Source organism: Vanessa cardui, chromosome 10 (genome assembly GCF_905220365.1).
Source record: "Vanessa cardui chromosome 10, ilVanCard2.1, whole genome shotgun sequence".
Lineage (NCBI taxonomy): Eukaryota > Metazoa > Arthropoda > Insecta > Lepidoptera > Nymphalidae > Vanessa > Vanessa cardui.
Genome location: NC_061132.1, coordinates 12,747,281 through 12,763,552, shown reverse-complemented (window position 1 = coordinate 12,763,552; position 16,272 = coordinate 12,747,281). Strand labels below are relative to the sequence as shown.

The window sequence follows — 16,272 nt, the reverse complement described above, 5'->3', positions numbered from 1 at the left end:
ATTTTAAAATCAGTAATAATAAAAATACATTTAGTTACAAACATTGAAAATAGCGCCATCTATACTAATATTATTGAAACGTTAGGAATATAAAGCTACGGCAACATCGATGTATTAAAACAGTGTCCCTTTTTGTACACAGATGGCAGCTCTTTACATCGGTAAAACAGTATTCGCCTCTTAGAATGGTTATCAGACCTTCAAATGACCTTTTATTCGTGTCCTCTCCTCGCTTAATAATTTTTGACAGTTCTGTCCAGTATCAGTTGGGGAGTGCATTAGTTCCAATTAGAATCTTCAAATAAAAATGTAAGTGTTTTGAGTTTATTTTAATTTAAAAGCTTAGTTATAAAATTTTCTATGTTTATTTTCCAAAGGAAATTAAATCAACGAACGATTATTAATATATTTTGTAAGTTTTACGACTACATGATGTAATACTTTGTATAAAATATTTAAATATTTAATTATTTAAAAAACTGAATAGATACACTTATTTTAAACAAATAGTTGTACTACAATATCAAATTGATTTTTATGTTCTTACGAGTATTTTTTTGCACTTTCTCCTTTTTGCGTCCTGTCATAAATTCCTAACTAATAATTTAATAATACGCATAACTTTAAACTAGAAATAATTGAATATTACTATTGCTTTCTAAATAATTAAACGTATCTATTGCATTTAAAAAATATGTATTAATTATTTGGTAAATTTGAAAAAAATACAAAATGCGTAATTTAATGAATGAATGTTAAATCGTATTTGGTACCGCTCCAAACTCTATATAGAAAGTAAGTTCATTTCTTTAGCCTACGTAAATAAAACTATCATGTTCGTCACGCTGTGTAATGTGACCTCTGAAGGTCGCGGTCACCTTTTGAAATAAAGCACAATTTCCAAAAATTTAATTAAAGTTCATTTTGTAACAGTCGAAATAAAGTGACTTAAGAAAACAATATTTTTATTCCAAAATTATTGAAATATAAATACTGATATACTCTTAATTTAATGATAATGTTATTTACTAATTGATTTAAAATTATAATTAGTTAATAGAGAACAGCAATTAAAAAATACTCCTGAAAACGGCCAGATAGATGACAATACATAATTAATGAATTCCATTTTTAAATGTGAAATGACATTGATGTAATTGTAAATATTTGACTTTGATTGACACAGTTTGTTATGGTAAGTTTTTTTTACACATTTTATAAAAAAATGTTGAGTATAAGATGAAATTTTAAGTACATTTATTTTCATATAAAATTTAAAAATGCCACCGAAAGGCAAAAAGGGCAAGAAAGGCCCTCCTGAATCAGGATGGATGCCTGGATTTGGAACAAAAGGTATATATTTGGGCTTTATTAATTATTATTGGAATACCTGGCTAGGTCTATTAAGGGAATACTATTTTAAATTATTTTTTTTTACAGATCCAGTATGTGATCTTATTGTCCTATTTACCATTTACTCATAGTTTTGATAATTAAAAGTTACTTGTCAGTAAAGTTTTGTATTGACAAATTATTGGGTAACTATTTTGGATCAAAATGAATGTTATACATACATATTTGGCTGGTATACTAGAATTATTAAAACATATTGTTTTTTTTTTTTAATTAAATGTAATATGATAAGACTTATAAAGATATAAAGGGTTACCAAGATCAGATACTTCTGTTAAATTAGAGCTGTCTCTGTGCTATCTTAATATATATACTCTTCTTTATGTATGTATTTACCTTAACTTTTTAATGTTAGGACCAATTCAATGAGTTTGTATGTATTAGGTTGGACTGGGCGATGCTTCAAATGGAATATATTAAATTCTTATTTCCCATGAAGAAATTTAGGATGGGCAGCTCGTATAGTAATAGAAAATTATTAAACTAGTTAAGATGCTGTCTAACTGTGCCATATTTGTATTATAAATGGTAGGTACAATAAAATATCCTAAAATCTGCGTACGCCACATAAACAAAAATATATGTATATATTTTAGAACATTTGGAAATCATATTTACAATCATATGCTGCAAATATTGTTAAACAAATGACTATAATTATGTAAACTTGAATTACCTATAACTTTTGAATGTTTTTTTTTTTTAATTAGAGACTAAACAGAGGATCAAGTTGTAATATATAACTAAACCAATAGCTTTACCCAAACTATCTATCTCAACACCAAATTCGATCTAAATCAGTTCAGCAGTTTAGGCATGTACAGATAACAGTCAGCATTACTTTCATATTTTTAATCTAAGAATAGATTATAAGATAATTGAAACTATTTGTCATAAAGTAAGGAGATATCTCAAGTACATCAATTCCCTTATGCATATTAAAAAGTTGAAAGTTGTTCGCATTGAATACCAGTTGATTAATCAGTAATATAGCCGGCCAGTAGAACAGCAGTTGTACCTATAAATGGAATAAAATCATAGACAACTACTAGTTTATTTTTATATAGTCATTTAAAATTGAAAATGTCATTTGTTGTCTATGAGTTGTTATTGAATTTTAAACTGGAATAACTCGATTAAACCGGATTTAGTATGGAGGTGTGTCTACTCATGTTTTAATCATGACATGTTAATTAAACACACCTACTGTGACGAAAACATGTTGACCAAAAATCGTTCCGATAAACTGATAAGAATTTTAAAATGTTTTTTTGTAATGTTTTATCTAATTGTATCCTGGTCAGTGATAAGCAGTGAATATTATTATGTTTTTATAAATTATATTTAAGTAATGAGTTTTTACTAAAAAAAATCTTTACTACTAAGTTTCTAAAAAAAATATCAAATTCTACCGAATAACGTAAGAAATATATAAAAAAAATATTAAGAATGCTGTATACATACATACTTATAGTTTATGTTGAAAAACAAATACCAGGAAATCATAAATCATGTAGAGCATTATAATTGCCGTACTGAATATTTTTTTTTCTCTTGCAGCCACTATGTCTACATACTTCCAGTACCCCACCCCCGAACTCCAGGAGGAGCTCAAGAAGATCGCTCAGGCGATTGTTGCTCCTGGAAAGGGTATCCTGGCAGCTGATGAGTCCACTGGTAAGTTTAATTTTATATACGGCGCGTCGAATATTAGTTCGTCGATCCAAGAAATGTCAATCCTCAAACCTTGCCCATACAAAAACATTCATTTTATTTGATTTAACTAAGATTAATGGTCAATAACCTCTATAATTCCTGTGCGGTGTACCTATATACTTCCGGATATTATATAGAATATCTTACAATAGTACTCACACAATTAAAAACACTGCCATAATATGATATCACCGCATACTTTATGATTGCCTGGTACTCAGGCAAAGCTCGATACAGCCCTACTACTGTTGTATAAGTAGGTTTATTATGGATGTTTTTTATTAAGGTACCATGGGCAAGCGTCTTCAAGACATCGGCGTTGAGAACACCGAAGAAAACCGTCGCAAGTACCGTCAACTTCTCTTCAGCTCGGATCCGGTAATTAAATATTATTAATAAGCTATAAATATTATTTATGGTCATCAATATTTTAGTTATGATGAGTAATGTACAGTCAGAGTAAGCAAACCTTCGTCAGTATTTAAATACATTCCTTAATCAAGTCTTAAACTCTTAGTACCTTTTGAATCTAAAAATCAAATCATTGCGACGCAATATGTCATTCTCGATCGGTAAAGCAGATTATCGCTCACACTGAGGACACCAAAAGAGGTCTTAGAGATTTTTTACCCCGACTGCACTTGGTCTGCTTACAAAAGTTTACTAGTTATTAATTTAAACGAAGTGTACAAAGATTTTATGTATTACGTTTCATATACAGTCAGTTTTATTGAAGATAATTGAAGGTCATACAAAGTCACTATCAAATTGTCGATAATAAAGAATGTTTTCTGAAACTGTAATCTTAAACTCAATATAATATCAATTACGAGTACTTCACGAATGTCGGCTTTCTAGAACTTTATAAAGTGGATAGATTGTGTGAGTAATCCAACCTGGATTAAGGACTCACACAATGTAACGGGACAAAGCGCCTCACTGACGATGGTCATGTATTCAATCATTGGAGAAACGCCTCAAAAACAAAAAGGCAAAGATTAGAACTATATTTATGTATGTTAAAGGATTGTTACTCGTAACAGTTATGGCGGAGTTTCGGTTAATCTAGTTGGAATTTACTAAACGATTTTAAATGTCTTGGAAATTGTCAGAAGTAATTATATAATCCTCCTTAAATAAAAAGTTCTATTTTGTTTGATCATAGTCCTCAAATATACTGTACTGAGGATTTGAGTGGGGGCCGTATACGTTTGATTGACATGACCTTCACAATTACGAATCATTGATGCTCTTTGAGTTTCAATAAACTAATTCAATTAAATATTTTGTTTTTGATTCTGTATTCGATCTACAAAACTAGAAGTTTTAACGTCCTAAAAATAATCAAATTCTACCATACAGAGCTGATCTCAGCTCTGTATGGTAGAATTTGATTATTTTTTTTTATTTATTTGCCCAGTGGTTTGAACGCGTGCATCTTAACCGATGATTGCGGGTTCAAATCCAGGCAAGCACCACCATATATATGTGCTTAATTTGTGTTTATAATTCATCTCGTGCTCGGCGGTGAAGGAAAACATCGTGAGGAAACCTCCATGTGTCTAATTTCATCGAAATTCTGCCACATGTGCATTCCACTAACCCGCATTAGAACAACGTAGTGAAATATGTTCCAAACCCTCTCCTTAATGGAAGAGGCGGCCTTATCTCAGCAGTGGGAAATTTACAGGCTGTTACTTTACTTTTTTTACTTTTACCATTCAGGCTGTCTCTGAAAACATCTCCGGCGTGATCCTCTTCCACGAGACCCTCTACCAGAAAGCCGACGATGGTACTCCCCTGGTTGCCTTGTTGGAGAAGCGCGGAATCATTCCCGGCATCAAGGTCGACAAAGGTGTCGTACCACTCTTCGGCTCTGAAGACGAATGCACTACCCAGGGTGAGTTTAATTTCAGGACTTGAGATCTATAGTTTGATATTTTTCCAAGAGGAGGAGAGAGAGGAAGTATCAGTATTTCTTCCAAGAAAAGAGAACGAGAGAGAAAGTATCAGTATTTCTTGGTTCAAATCGTTGATCGGTGTCAATAACATTTTATTGAAGATCTAGAAATGATTAGAACCTAGCGAGAAGCGTAGAAAACAGTGTCACTTCTGTGCATTTGCTGAACTCTTTCCAATCGTTTTGAATTCATTCGAAATACAAATGCAAATTTTCGGAAAAAAGTTAATGAACTATTGAGTTTCTTGCCTTTTTCCTCAGTCTACTTTAATAATTAATATTTCGATTGTTAATAATGACAATGTGTATTTTGAACTCATTTTTATTTTCCATATACTCGTAGATATACATGTATTATATTCATATTGGCGATAAGCCTTGAACTTGTTATAATAAGGGGCTCGTCTCTTTATCAATTGAGATAATAATGTCAAAGTCCGAAATATCTATAATTAATTTTAAACAATACGATTTAAAATTTCCATTTAAGATAATACGCAATATAGAAAGATTTGTCGTTTTTATCGTATAGAACTGTGTGTTTGTAAATTAGTATCTTATAAAATTATTTATCTGCACTGACTAGCAATTTACACCCAAAACTAGTAATAAGTCTATTCAGCTGAAATTTTGAATTATTTATTTATAAATTATTTACTTTAAAATGTCAGCTCTATCTATTCAGAAGGCTAACATTTTTGGAGTAATGTGAGGGTTTTATGTTATGAATCATATTCTCACGAAGTCGGGTTATATAGCTGTAATAAATATCTTAATGTAGAAAGAAAATATACCTAATTAAATTCATGAACAGTCGTGATAGGATAATTTATAAGGCATTATAGTTTTGTCTTAAATTTTCAACTGTGAGTGTGAGTTCAATTCCAGGCGACGTCAGTGAGTTTTTATTAGCTCTATCAATATTTCTAGTGATATTGCTGTGTAGCAAAGAAATATTTCCAGACGTGCATGTCTAGGGTGAAATCTGCAACATAATTCCACAAATCTGCATTAGAACAGCATGGTGGAAAAAGTCCTAAAACTTGTCCTTCAAATGAGATAGATATCCTAAGAAAAGGTCATAGCGATAGAGAATTAATCCATCTGATGAATATATTGATTAATATTGGTCATATAAATCAATATAATTATATAAAAGTATAAGTATAACAGCAATAAATAAAAAATAATGCTCTTGCAAGTATTTAAAGTGCAAATTTATTTTTATAACTTTCTAAAGAAATGAATCAAAGATTATCGACGGATACGTGACACCGGTCACGCTACATGTAACGTGTCAACTTCAAAGGTCACGAGACGTCTTTATATGTCTCATTCATTATGCAACATTTACGATAAATGTTTAAAAGTTATTGTTGTTTATTTCATGACCAATGTCAAATTCAAATACGTTACATGGAATATATTGTAAAGAAAATATCTTAATATTATCGCCAAGACGTACGTTACCAGGACACCAGCGCCGTGAAATAGCTTAGTTCTAGATTTATCATACAATCGAAATGCTAACGCAGTGATTTTATTCTGTATAACTTTATTAACTAATAAATTGCTTTTGTCTCAGATCCACTAATAACACACGAATCAATATAATATTTTGTAAATCAAATAATTATTAATTAAATAAATAATACTTTAAAAATACTTTTCTGATCGTCCGAACATAACTCGTAACGTAAAACATCGGAAAATAATATCTATTTAGAATTATTGGAATGCCTTCTAAAAGCCGTTTTTGGGCACGATTCGTTACTAGCATTTATTTTCTGTCTTTTTTTCTAATATTTATTAATGTTAATAGGTTGAAATTTACTATAGTTTATTAAAATAATATAAGCGACCCGGCTTTACACGGCCGTAATGTTGATCCTTAATATACTATAGAATTTATTTATTAACGAAATCACATTAGAAACGTAAATCAACGTTTTTTTACCATATTGTTCATGTATTTATTGTATACAAAAACGTTCCTCTCGAATCAATTTATATATTTAAGTATAACATATAAAACCGCATCAAAATCCGTTGCGTAATTTTAAACATAGAGACGTCGGTAAGCGACTTTGTTTTACACTATGTAAAGATGTATGTAAATAGACTGTATAATTTAATAAAATTTGTTTCTTATAGGTTTGGATGACTTAGCCCAACGTTGTGCTCAATACAAGAAAGATGGCTGCCACTTCGCCAAGTGGCGTTGTGTGCTCAAGATCGGCCGCAACACGCCCTCGTACCAGGCTATCCTGGAGAACGCGAATGTGCTTGCTCGCTACGCTTCCATCTGCCAGAGCCAACGCATCGTACCTATTGTTGAGCCTGAAGTACTTCCCGATGGTAAACTACCCACTACTACTACCTACTACTATTAAAAGCAAATAACTTACCTAAATCAATTTTTAGTAGTAGAATAAAGACAAATAACAAACCTAACTCATTTTTTTCCATTAGTTTTAGAGTCTTTACCAAAATGTAAAGACGCTACAAAGTTAAAACTCCGCCGTTAAATCTACTAGGCGATCATAAATAATAGGAAGGTTTTATTTTTTACTTCAAAACATATAAGTAAAAAAACTGATGCTTAGTATTAGTATTGTAATCATTTTCAATGTGTAAAAAAATTAATTGCCAACTTTATACAAATAATTGCTTTAAAATCTTTATTGATAGTGAAATTAATGTTTGTTATTTATGTGTTAGTATTTTTTATGTGTGCTTATGTATGTGTTTGTCTTGCGTGAGAATAGAGTACAAAAATGTCATTGAACTAGAGCAAAGTTGACATTATGGTACTAGGCGATCATAAATGAGTAGGCTACACAAGAGAACTTCATAGTACAGTCTCATATAGTTATAGTGATTGTTCGATTGTTCTAGGCGAGCACGACTTGGACCGTGCACAGAAGGTGACTGAAACTGTATTGGCCGCCGTGTACAAGGCTCTCAACGACCACCATGTTTTCCTCGAGGGTACTCTCCTCAAGCCTAACATGGTAATTTCTTTTTTTTTTGTTAACCAGTAATGTAAGGACAGTTGAGCTGAGATGGCCCAGTGGTTAGAACGCGTGCATCTTAATCGATGATTTCGGGTTCAAACCCAGGCAAGCACCACTATATATATGTGCTTAATTTGTGTTTATAATTCTCGGCGGTGAAGGAAAACATCGTGAGGAAACTTGCATGTGTCTAATTTCATGGAAATTCTTCCAAATGTATATTCCACCTACCCGCATTGGAACAGCGTGTTGGAATATGTTCCAAACCCTCTCCTTAATGGACGAGGAGGCCTTAGCCCAGCAATTGGTAATTTACAGGCCGTTACTTTACTTTACTAAGCACAGGTACGCTCTGAAGGCAATATAGACATGTATTACGTTATGTGCTGTTATTTATAGCAAGAACTCAAGCTGCTATCGATGTTATCTTTATATGCCCATATAAATATAAACATATATCTGCGATAGAAAGAAATAAAGGTCCAATATATTTAAGCCGTTTTTTTTTAAATTTTTTAATAAAACATGAAAAGTTATTTCACTGCATTGAACGGTTCAATATAACTTTGGTCCATAATTTTATTTGGTTTAAATAGCATCGATATGGATTGGTGAGATACCAGCAAATGTAATAGTTATTCTGAATTTTAATTCACAACGGGTTATTATAAATCTTTCCACTAGGTATTTGATAATTATATTATAAAACTTAAAATTTTCTCATCCAAAAAGTTTATATACTTTTTTATATCCTTTTTTTATTTTTTTATTTGTACACTATTTATTTTAGCATTAAATTTAATTTTTTTATTGATTTAAGCATTAAATTTAAAGTTGAACTGAAACATTAATTGGGAAGTCACTGGCCCCTAAGATACGGGTTTTCCTAGTCTAGGAGTACAGGGCCTCTGTGAGATATGTATTTGATATGACACCAATAAATATATTTTTGATTTTGATACTCGAAGGTGACCGCCGGACAGTCCTGCAAGAAGACATACACAGCAACTGACATCGGCCGCGCCACCGTCACCGCTCTCCTCAGAACCGTGCCTGCTGCAGTTCCCGGTAAGAAATATCGTCTAGTATAGAAACATCGGTACGGTTGACATAAAAAGTATAAAATTAATGTTAAATGTGACTCGAGGAAAATCCGTTTTTTTTTTGACAGGAATGTTTTACTCATTTAAAAAAGCATGTATTAATTTCAATATTTAAGTATTTTATTATGTCATTCATATTTATCACAAGCATCCATTCGACTGCTTTTACTGTAAAGTTTTTTACTTTACTTTTACTTTATGTCATTCATATAATACTGTAAAGTTTTTTACTTTACTTTTACTTTATGTCATTCATATTTATCACAAGCATCCATTCGACTGCTTTTACTGTAAAGTTTTTTACTTTACTTTTACTTTATGTTATTCATATTTATCTCCAGCAGCCATTCATTCATTAAGGTAAATTTCACGTTTAAAATCATACTATTATATAATCATTATATTTCAGGAATCACATTCCTTTCTGGCGGTCAATCCGAGGAAGAGGCTTCAGTTAACCTGAACGCCATCAACACCGTCGAGCTGAAGAGGCCGTGGGCTCTCACCTTCAGCTACGGACGCGCCTTACAGGCATCCGTACTCCGCGCTTGGGGAGGCAAGCAGGAGAATGTGCTTGCTGGACAGCAGGAACTTATTAAGCGTGCTAAGGTAATATCCTTTGTATTTATGAAACCCTGGTACGTATCTTACGCTTCAGTTTGTCTAGGTTGAAAAAAAAGCAGATATGTATATTTGGTAAGTAAATTAATTTAACCTTGATGCCTATGGTTAATAAATGGTTGACTATCATGCATTTTCATGATTGTGATTAAATACATATATGATACAAGAAAATGTAATATATGTCTGGGGGTGTAAAGTTATGAAGTATAATAATAAATACAATGAGTGCTCTCATTTAGAACTATCAGGTTTAATTCATGTTTAATTCATAATAGGAAGACCGAACTGCTTTGAATTTATGATATCCTAGTACTCTACACTAAAATGCTTCAAATCCAGAAAAGATGCTTTTTTGCTATTAATTCAATGAGGTATAACAATTAAATACCACTTAGGATTTCTAGTAAATGTAATAAATATATTTATTTATTACGAGGTAAGTTAATAATTAAGTAGAAATAAAATAGATAAAAATACTAATTCTTTACATACTTTCAGTAGTAACCATTACCTAATCTTAGCATGCAAGTAGTTAATAGTAGCGAATGTGGCTTTTTGTGTTGTTATCAGTATATTAACCTGTTTTAGTATAAAGGTCAAGTTAAGATCACTTAAATAATTAATGTTGCCATCTTGATTTAACCTCTACATAACATTAATAATGGTGTAAATTATTAGACTGTTATTAAAATGTTATATACTATTTTATTAAAAAAAGTGATCATAGCTTAACCTATTAGAATGTACCTAACTTTTTGTTCATTGAGTAGAATGTATCTAATTTGTTTTATTTTCATTTTTTTTATCTATGCACGTTCCTTGCACCACATCGACGCATCGCGCCATGGCAACGATCGATTCTACCAACATTTAAAAAAAAACTTCTTTCATAATCTCGAACGAAATATACATTAATTTTGCTGCCATAATGTTTTTTATATAGGCTAACGGTCTTGCCTGCCAAGGTAAATATGTAGCTGGTTCGATTCCCTCTCTGGCCGCTTCCAAGTCAAACTTTGTTAAAGCTCACGCTTACTAATTTTTTTTTTATATAAATTTATGTAACAGTATCCACATTCCTTTATACAAGACTTAATAATCACAAAGTTTATTTTAATGCTATTTTATTACTCGAATTATGGCAGCATTTAATATAAAATATATAAAACGGAGAATTTCTATTTTCGAAATGTTTTTATTTATTTTCAATTTTATTGCAACACCGATTTAACTGTCATCTAGTCGATTTCAATAGAATTTGTACACAGAATAAAAAGTTACTGAAGAACTGTTTATTGATTTCTGAATCAAAAATGGCGTTTTATTTTTGTCTTTTGTCCAAATTCTATTGAATTAAACTATAATTCTGTACTTATACGTAAGTAACACATACATAGAGTAGCTAGTTATTGTGCACGTTAATAGCTTGTGTGTAATAATTTTGTGTAAACGTTTATTTACTAACATTTCGTTTTCGTTAATAAAAAATAAAATAAAAAAATGTTTTGACTTTTTATTTCCTTGTGTATATAATAGATCTGTTCATTCATGAGTGCGTGTATCTTTCCACGATAATATATCGGAACCTCTGAGTATGAGTGACGCTCGAAATTATTAGATGTCTTAGTTGCCCAGTAGAGACAGCAAAAAAAAATTGTTTACATGATTTTTTTGTTTTAAGGCTTACGTGTAGTATAACGAGATACACCTTCATGAGTGAATAGATCTATAAAGAATAATATCCATCTCTCATTTAATTAAATTAATCATTAATTTTCTTTTAACCACTTTTAGCTCGAGACCATTGTAGTTTTTGTAGTGATTTCAATGTATTATCTTTACTTTTTGTTTCTATTTCATAAAGGGGACTTTTTGTTTAAAACTAGTATAGGTTGTAGTACATTTGTATAGATTAGTTACGTAAAGATAAATAATCTCCTTTGAGGTAATGTGATGTCGAAATCCTGATTTGTCTATACCATTACCAAGATTTTCGTTACGTTTTAAAAAAAAAAAAAAATTATTAGGGCTTCTAAAGAGTGTGTGGGAAGTCTTCATAAGTAACTGTAAAAGAATTGATTGTAGTATATATATAGCAGAGCTAATAGCAAACAGCACGAAAAACCTATGCGGTCATTACTTTTATCCGTTCGATTGGAATAGGGGTTAGTTAAATTAATATATTTTTGACAAGCTGAGAAATAAATATACAAAATGTTACCCGAATATAATTAGCCACTTTTTTATTTTGAAAAATCGATTTTAAAATAAGATTTAAATTAGTAGTGACCCTTTCTTAAGAATCTAAATAAGAAAAAAATGTGAAGGTTTATTTAGATTTTTTTTACCAACAAATTACTATTAAATAATTTTAATTGTAGATATGACTTATTTTTATAATTTCTTGACTATTTTTCTTAATAATTTGCTTCCATTATTTAGTATTACTCTAGAGTAGATAGAATTACTAACGTAAGCACTTCTTTAACAAAGTAAGACAACCAATCTGTTAAATGTATGTATACTCGTACAGTAAGAATTTAGTGTATATTTTTTATTAATTTGGTCCAGATAAGTTATACAAAAAGTGAGCTGAATATGTGGTTGCCTTTGCCTCAGACATTATAAAAAAGTATAAACCACTAATTACATTTCTGTTGGCGACTTGAAATTATTCTTAAATGTTATGTCACTTTGACATTTAACCACCACGTATTGCCTAAAATGTTGGTTGTTCGGTTATACTGCCTTAGTTACTATTTCATTTGGAAAGGATTGTATTGTTGGTAGTATAGTAGAGTACTGTTGATTAAGTGACCAACTCCACCACCGTTGGATAGCTTTCAAAGACATCAATTCTTTTTACAATTATGTCTTAAAGAAATTAAGAGTCGCTTAGAATAAATAATCTTAGGAAGATTTTTTATTATAGTCTGTGGTCAAAAAAATCATCCAGTAAATTGAGTAATCATAAACTAATACATATTACGAAAAACATTGGTTTATAGAGTTTTGCTATTTTTATAGTTTAAAATTAAAATTACATCATAAAAAAAGTTTATTTATATACAAGAGCATGACATTCATTTGACGTCAATAATCTAAATTTAAGTTTATTATTTAATAATATTATATACTGCGCAGTTTATTATTGAAAACTGGCAACATCTTCCGATATAAGTTTTATGTATGTTGTTTTTATTTTTTCACTGTGAGTCAATTAGGTCATACAATAAAAACGACAATACATTAGTATAGACAGCAATTAAACCCTTACTTTTAATCAAATTATTCATTAAGTATTTTTCCTTCCCAGGCCAACGGTCAAGCATCCCAGGGCAAATACGTCGCTGGATCCGTAACAGGTGTGGGCGCTGAAGCCGGTCTTTTCGTTGCTAACCACGCATACTAAACACAACATCAACACACAGACCTACAAATAAAATACGCTCTTATACATAACTGTGACTTGAACAAAAATACTGGAATAATTGTTTATTCCTTATTTCTTAAGCACAATGAAAATCTATATAATTTAAATTATCGATTCATACGTAAAACCGGAAGGAACTTTTAAAAAAATATTATTTGTTTTGAAGAAACATATGTCATATTTAATTATCTGTGCACCAATTTTAGCGCCTACATAGATAAAGATGTTATTTACAAAATCAAATTATATCTTTGTTGAGCGGGAATTAAAAACAAGATGGCGCCGCGTTCCATAAATTGTTAGGCTATATATACATTCACACTAGATATCGAAATATAATTGCCGTTTGGCAATAATTTTTTAGAATTTTAGGATGGATGTTATTTACTTGTCTTTAAAATTTGAGATTACTAGATGAAAAGAAAAAATATTTATCGTTCCTAAATGTAGTATTGTGTAAAAGTCATTAGAAAAAATTTTAATTAATCATCATTTAGATGCTTTATATAATCTGTTGCACTTTATATATTACATTCTTTTTTTTTAGAAATATAATAAGTACCTAATTTATTTTTAACAATCATAATAAAAGTGACAGTTTATATGAATATTTTTTATGAATATTATTTTATAATATATCTACTTTAGGTTTTTAATGTATTTTGATATTAAGAGTAAAATATAATAAAATAGTTGTTCTATAATGTAGTTTCATTTTATTCCTGTTGTTAATAAATATTAATTAGTATTTAGTATTGACTCGTAAATTGTCTATGTATTTATATGTTTGTATATGTTATATAGTTTATTTGTCATCATTAAACTTGTTATGGAAATATCTAAAGATTCCGAACTGACCTGTGGATACCACTTTATAATAATAAGTAACAGCTTGTAAATTTCCCAGTGCTGGGCTAAGGCCTCCTCTCCCTTCAAGAAGAAGGATATTCCACCACGCTCTTTTAGACGGGGTGGTAGAATGTGGCAGTTTCTATGATATTACTCACATACAGGTTTGCTCACGAAGGTTTCCTTCACCGCCGAGCTCTAGATGAATTATAAACACATATATAGTGGTGCCTGCCTGGGTTTGAACTGCTATCATCGGTTAAGATGCACGTTTTCGAACCACTGAGCCATCTCAGCTTTATAGTAATATTAATTTTTGTTTGAAACTGAACAGTTTTACAAAAAAATCTTAAAAGTGTATCTATCGTTGGAATGAAATCTAGATATATAAATTCATATATAAAATTAAACTTCTGCTTCTTTCAGCTTTCAGCTAAGTTAAATTAAGGAAAATTTTTTGGTAGTATTCTTAATATGTAATAATTTGTAGTAATATTACTTCTTTTTGATATTATGCTATTGTATAACAATTATTATTAGTATAAATACAAGTCGTGGGCTAAAACTTTCTAGTGCAACAGGGCATTGAAGAATGGTCAAAGCAATATATTATACAATATGTATCAATGTACTTGCGCCTTATGTTACATTTTTAACACGTATTTAGTTGATAATGATAAATTCTAGTTATCATTTTATATAAAAAGTATATTTGACAAGCAAGCAAATACAGCTTGTTAAAGGTTAGAAACCATAAATAAAATATATTTTAATAAAGGTAAAATGTACCCTAATTGGTGGTTGCATTTGCGTAATTCTTACTACGAAGTATATACCAAATCATCAGATATAGATAACTTAAAAGAAAATAACAAAAGCATAAATAAACAAAAGACGAAAGTCAATATTTCATCGTTAACGCATTCGCGAATTGTCTAGCAGAACGCCTTGATTTTGATAAGAGCATTTTATAATAACGTAATACTTGCCGTAATTTTTAATCAGGCGCTACTTCAGTTCAATATATTAAAAATTTATTACTTTCTCTGCTATCATTCTACGTGTATATTGCAATTCACACTTCGAAATATACCAAAAACCTATTTTTATTTGGCGGTAGAATTTATGATGTGTGGGAACTGTCCTAAACGGACTCGCACGAAGCTCTACCAGCCACTTTAGTAATCAAGTCTTATACTTCATCAGTATTAGGTATAAACAATTTTAGAGATTTTATTTTCGTAATAGTTTTGGTCTTGGAAATGATAACTCTTGAGATAAGTGAATATATTTAGCTGATAAGTAAATATCATATACAATTCTATATCTTAATACGCATTTTTTAAACATAGGTATCTAATATCTGTTTGTTAATACGCGATATATCGATACTAAATACTTCATGCATACATCTTTTTTTTCGAGTTTCGTGATAGTCGAAAAAAACCTAGGATTTGTTCCGTATCAGCGAACGACATTTTATTTTGATTAAGTGTGTCTACCTATCGAGTGTTTCTACAGAAATTAATAAAATTTAAATATTCTACTTGTAATATCGAAATAATAAAAGTAAATAAGAGCGTATGAGTTTTTGACAAGGTATAATTCTTATCTAGGTTTTTTTTTTAATTTTTCTTTGAGCCGAGATGGCCCAGTGGTTAAAACACGTACATCTTAACAGATGATTTCGGGTTCAAACCCAGGCAAGCACCACTATATATAAGTGCTTAATTTGTGTTAATAATTCATCTCGTGCTCGGCGGTGAAGGAAAACATCGTGAGGAAACCTGCATGTGTCTAATTTCATTGAAATTCTACCACATGTGCATTCCACCAACCCGCATAGCAGCAGTGGGAAATATACAGGCTGTAACTTTACTTTTTTTTTAATTAGACTTTGTGTCCGCAAGAAAACAGTTTGGACGGAACAAAGACTCCCTCTTTTTGTAAAATAAATATTTCATCAATCATTTTAATCATATAAGTAATTCGGAGTTCGATGACCGCATAAGTTTGTAATTTAAAATCAATTTCACATACCTTAGGAAAATTTTCTAGACATCAATATATATCTCGACCAGACAACATATATGCAGCGTCAACAATATTGACCGATCGTGCCTGATGAACCGGCTTAATCAATGCGAGCTACATTAC

At 30.5% G+C, this 16,272-nt stretch overlaps 1 protein-coding gene across 3 annotated transcripts; it reads left to right on the top strand.

Moving 5' to 3' along the window:
• Positions 1-161: 161 nt before the first annotated feature.
• LOC124532769 (fructose-bisphosphate aldolase) lies at positions 162-13,967 on the top strand. Of its 3 annotated transcripts, XM_047107834.1 has the most exons (10): positions 162-309; positions 2,974-3,090; positions 3,416-3,507; positions 4,855-5,029; positions 7,244-7,447; positions 7,988-8,103; positions 9,075-9,174; positions 9,619-9,818; positions 10,777-10,851; positions 13,150-13,967. In XM_047107834.1, exons 2-10 carry the CDS (start codon positions 2,979-2,981, stop codon positions 13,243-13,245), a joined length of 1,170 nt encoding a protein of 389 aa, XP_046963790.1. In that variant the 5' UTR covers positions 162-309; positions 2,974-2,978; the 3' UTR covers positions 13,246-13,967. The 3 variants fall into 3 exon arrangements, with proteins under 3 accessions (XP_046963790.1, XP_046963789.1, XP_046963788.1); XM_047107833.1 differs by lacking the exon at positions 10,777-10,851; XM_047107832.1 differs by lacking the exon at positions 13,150-13,967 and having other exon boundaries at positions 10,777-11,325.
• Positions 13,968-16,272: the final 2,305 nt, after the last annotated feature.

Coding starts and splice junctions, on each gene's coding strand:
- LOC124532769 (XM_047107834.1), top strand. CDS start 2,979: ATGTCTACATACTTCCAGTACCCCACCCCCGAACTCCAGGAGGAGCTC. Junction 3,508..4,854: donor TTCTCTTCAGCTCGGATCCG/GTAATTAAATAT, acceptor TTTACCATTCAG/GCTGTCTCTGAAAACATCTC. Junction 8,104..9,074: donor CTCTCCTCAAGCCTAACATG/GTAATTTCTTTT, acceptor TGATACTCGAAG/GTGACCGCCGGACAGTCCTG.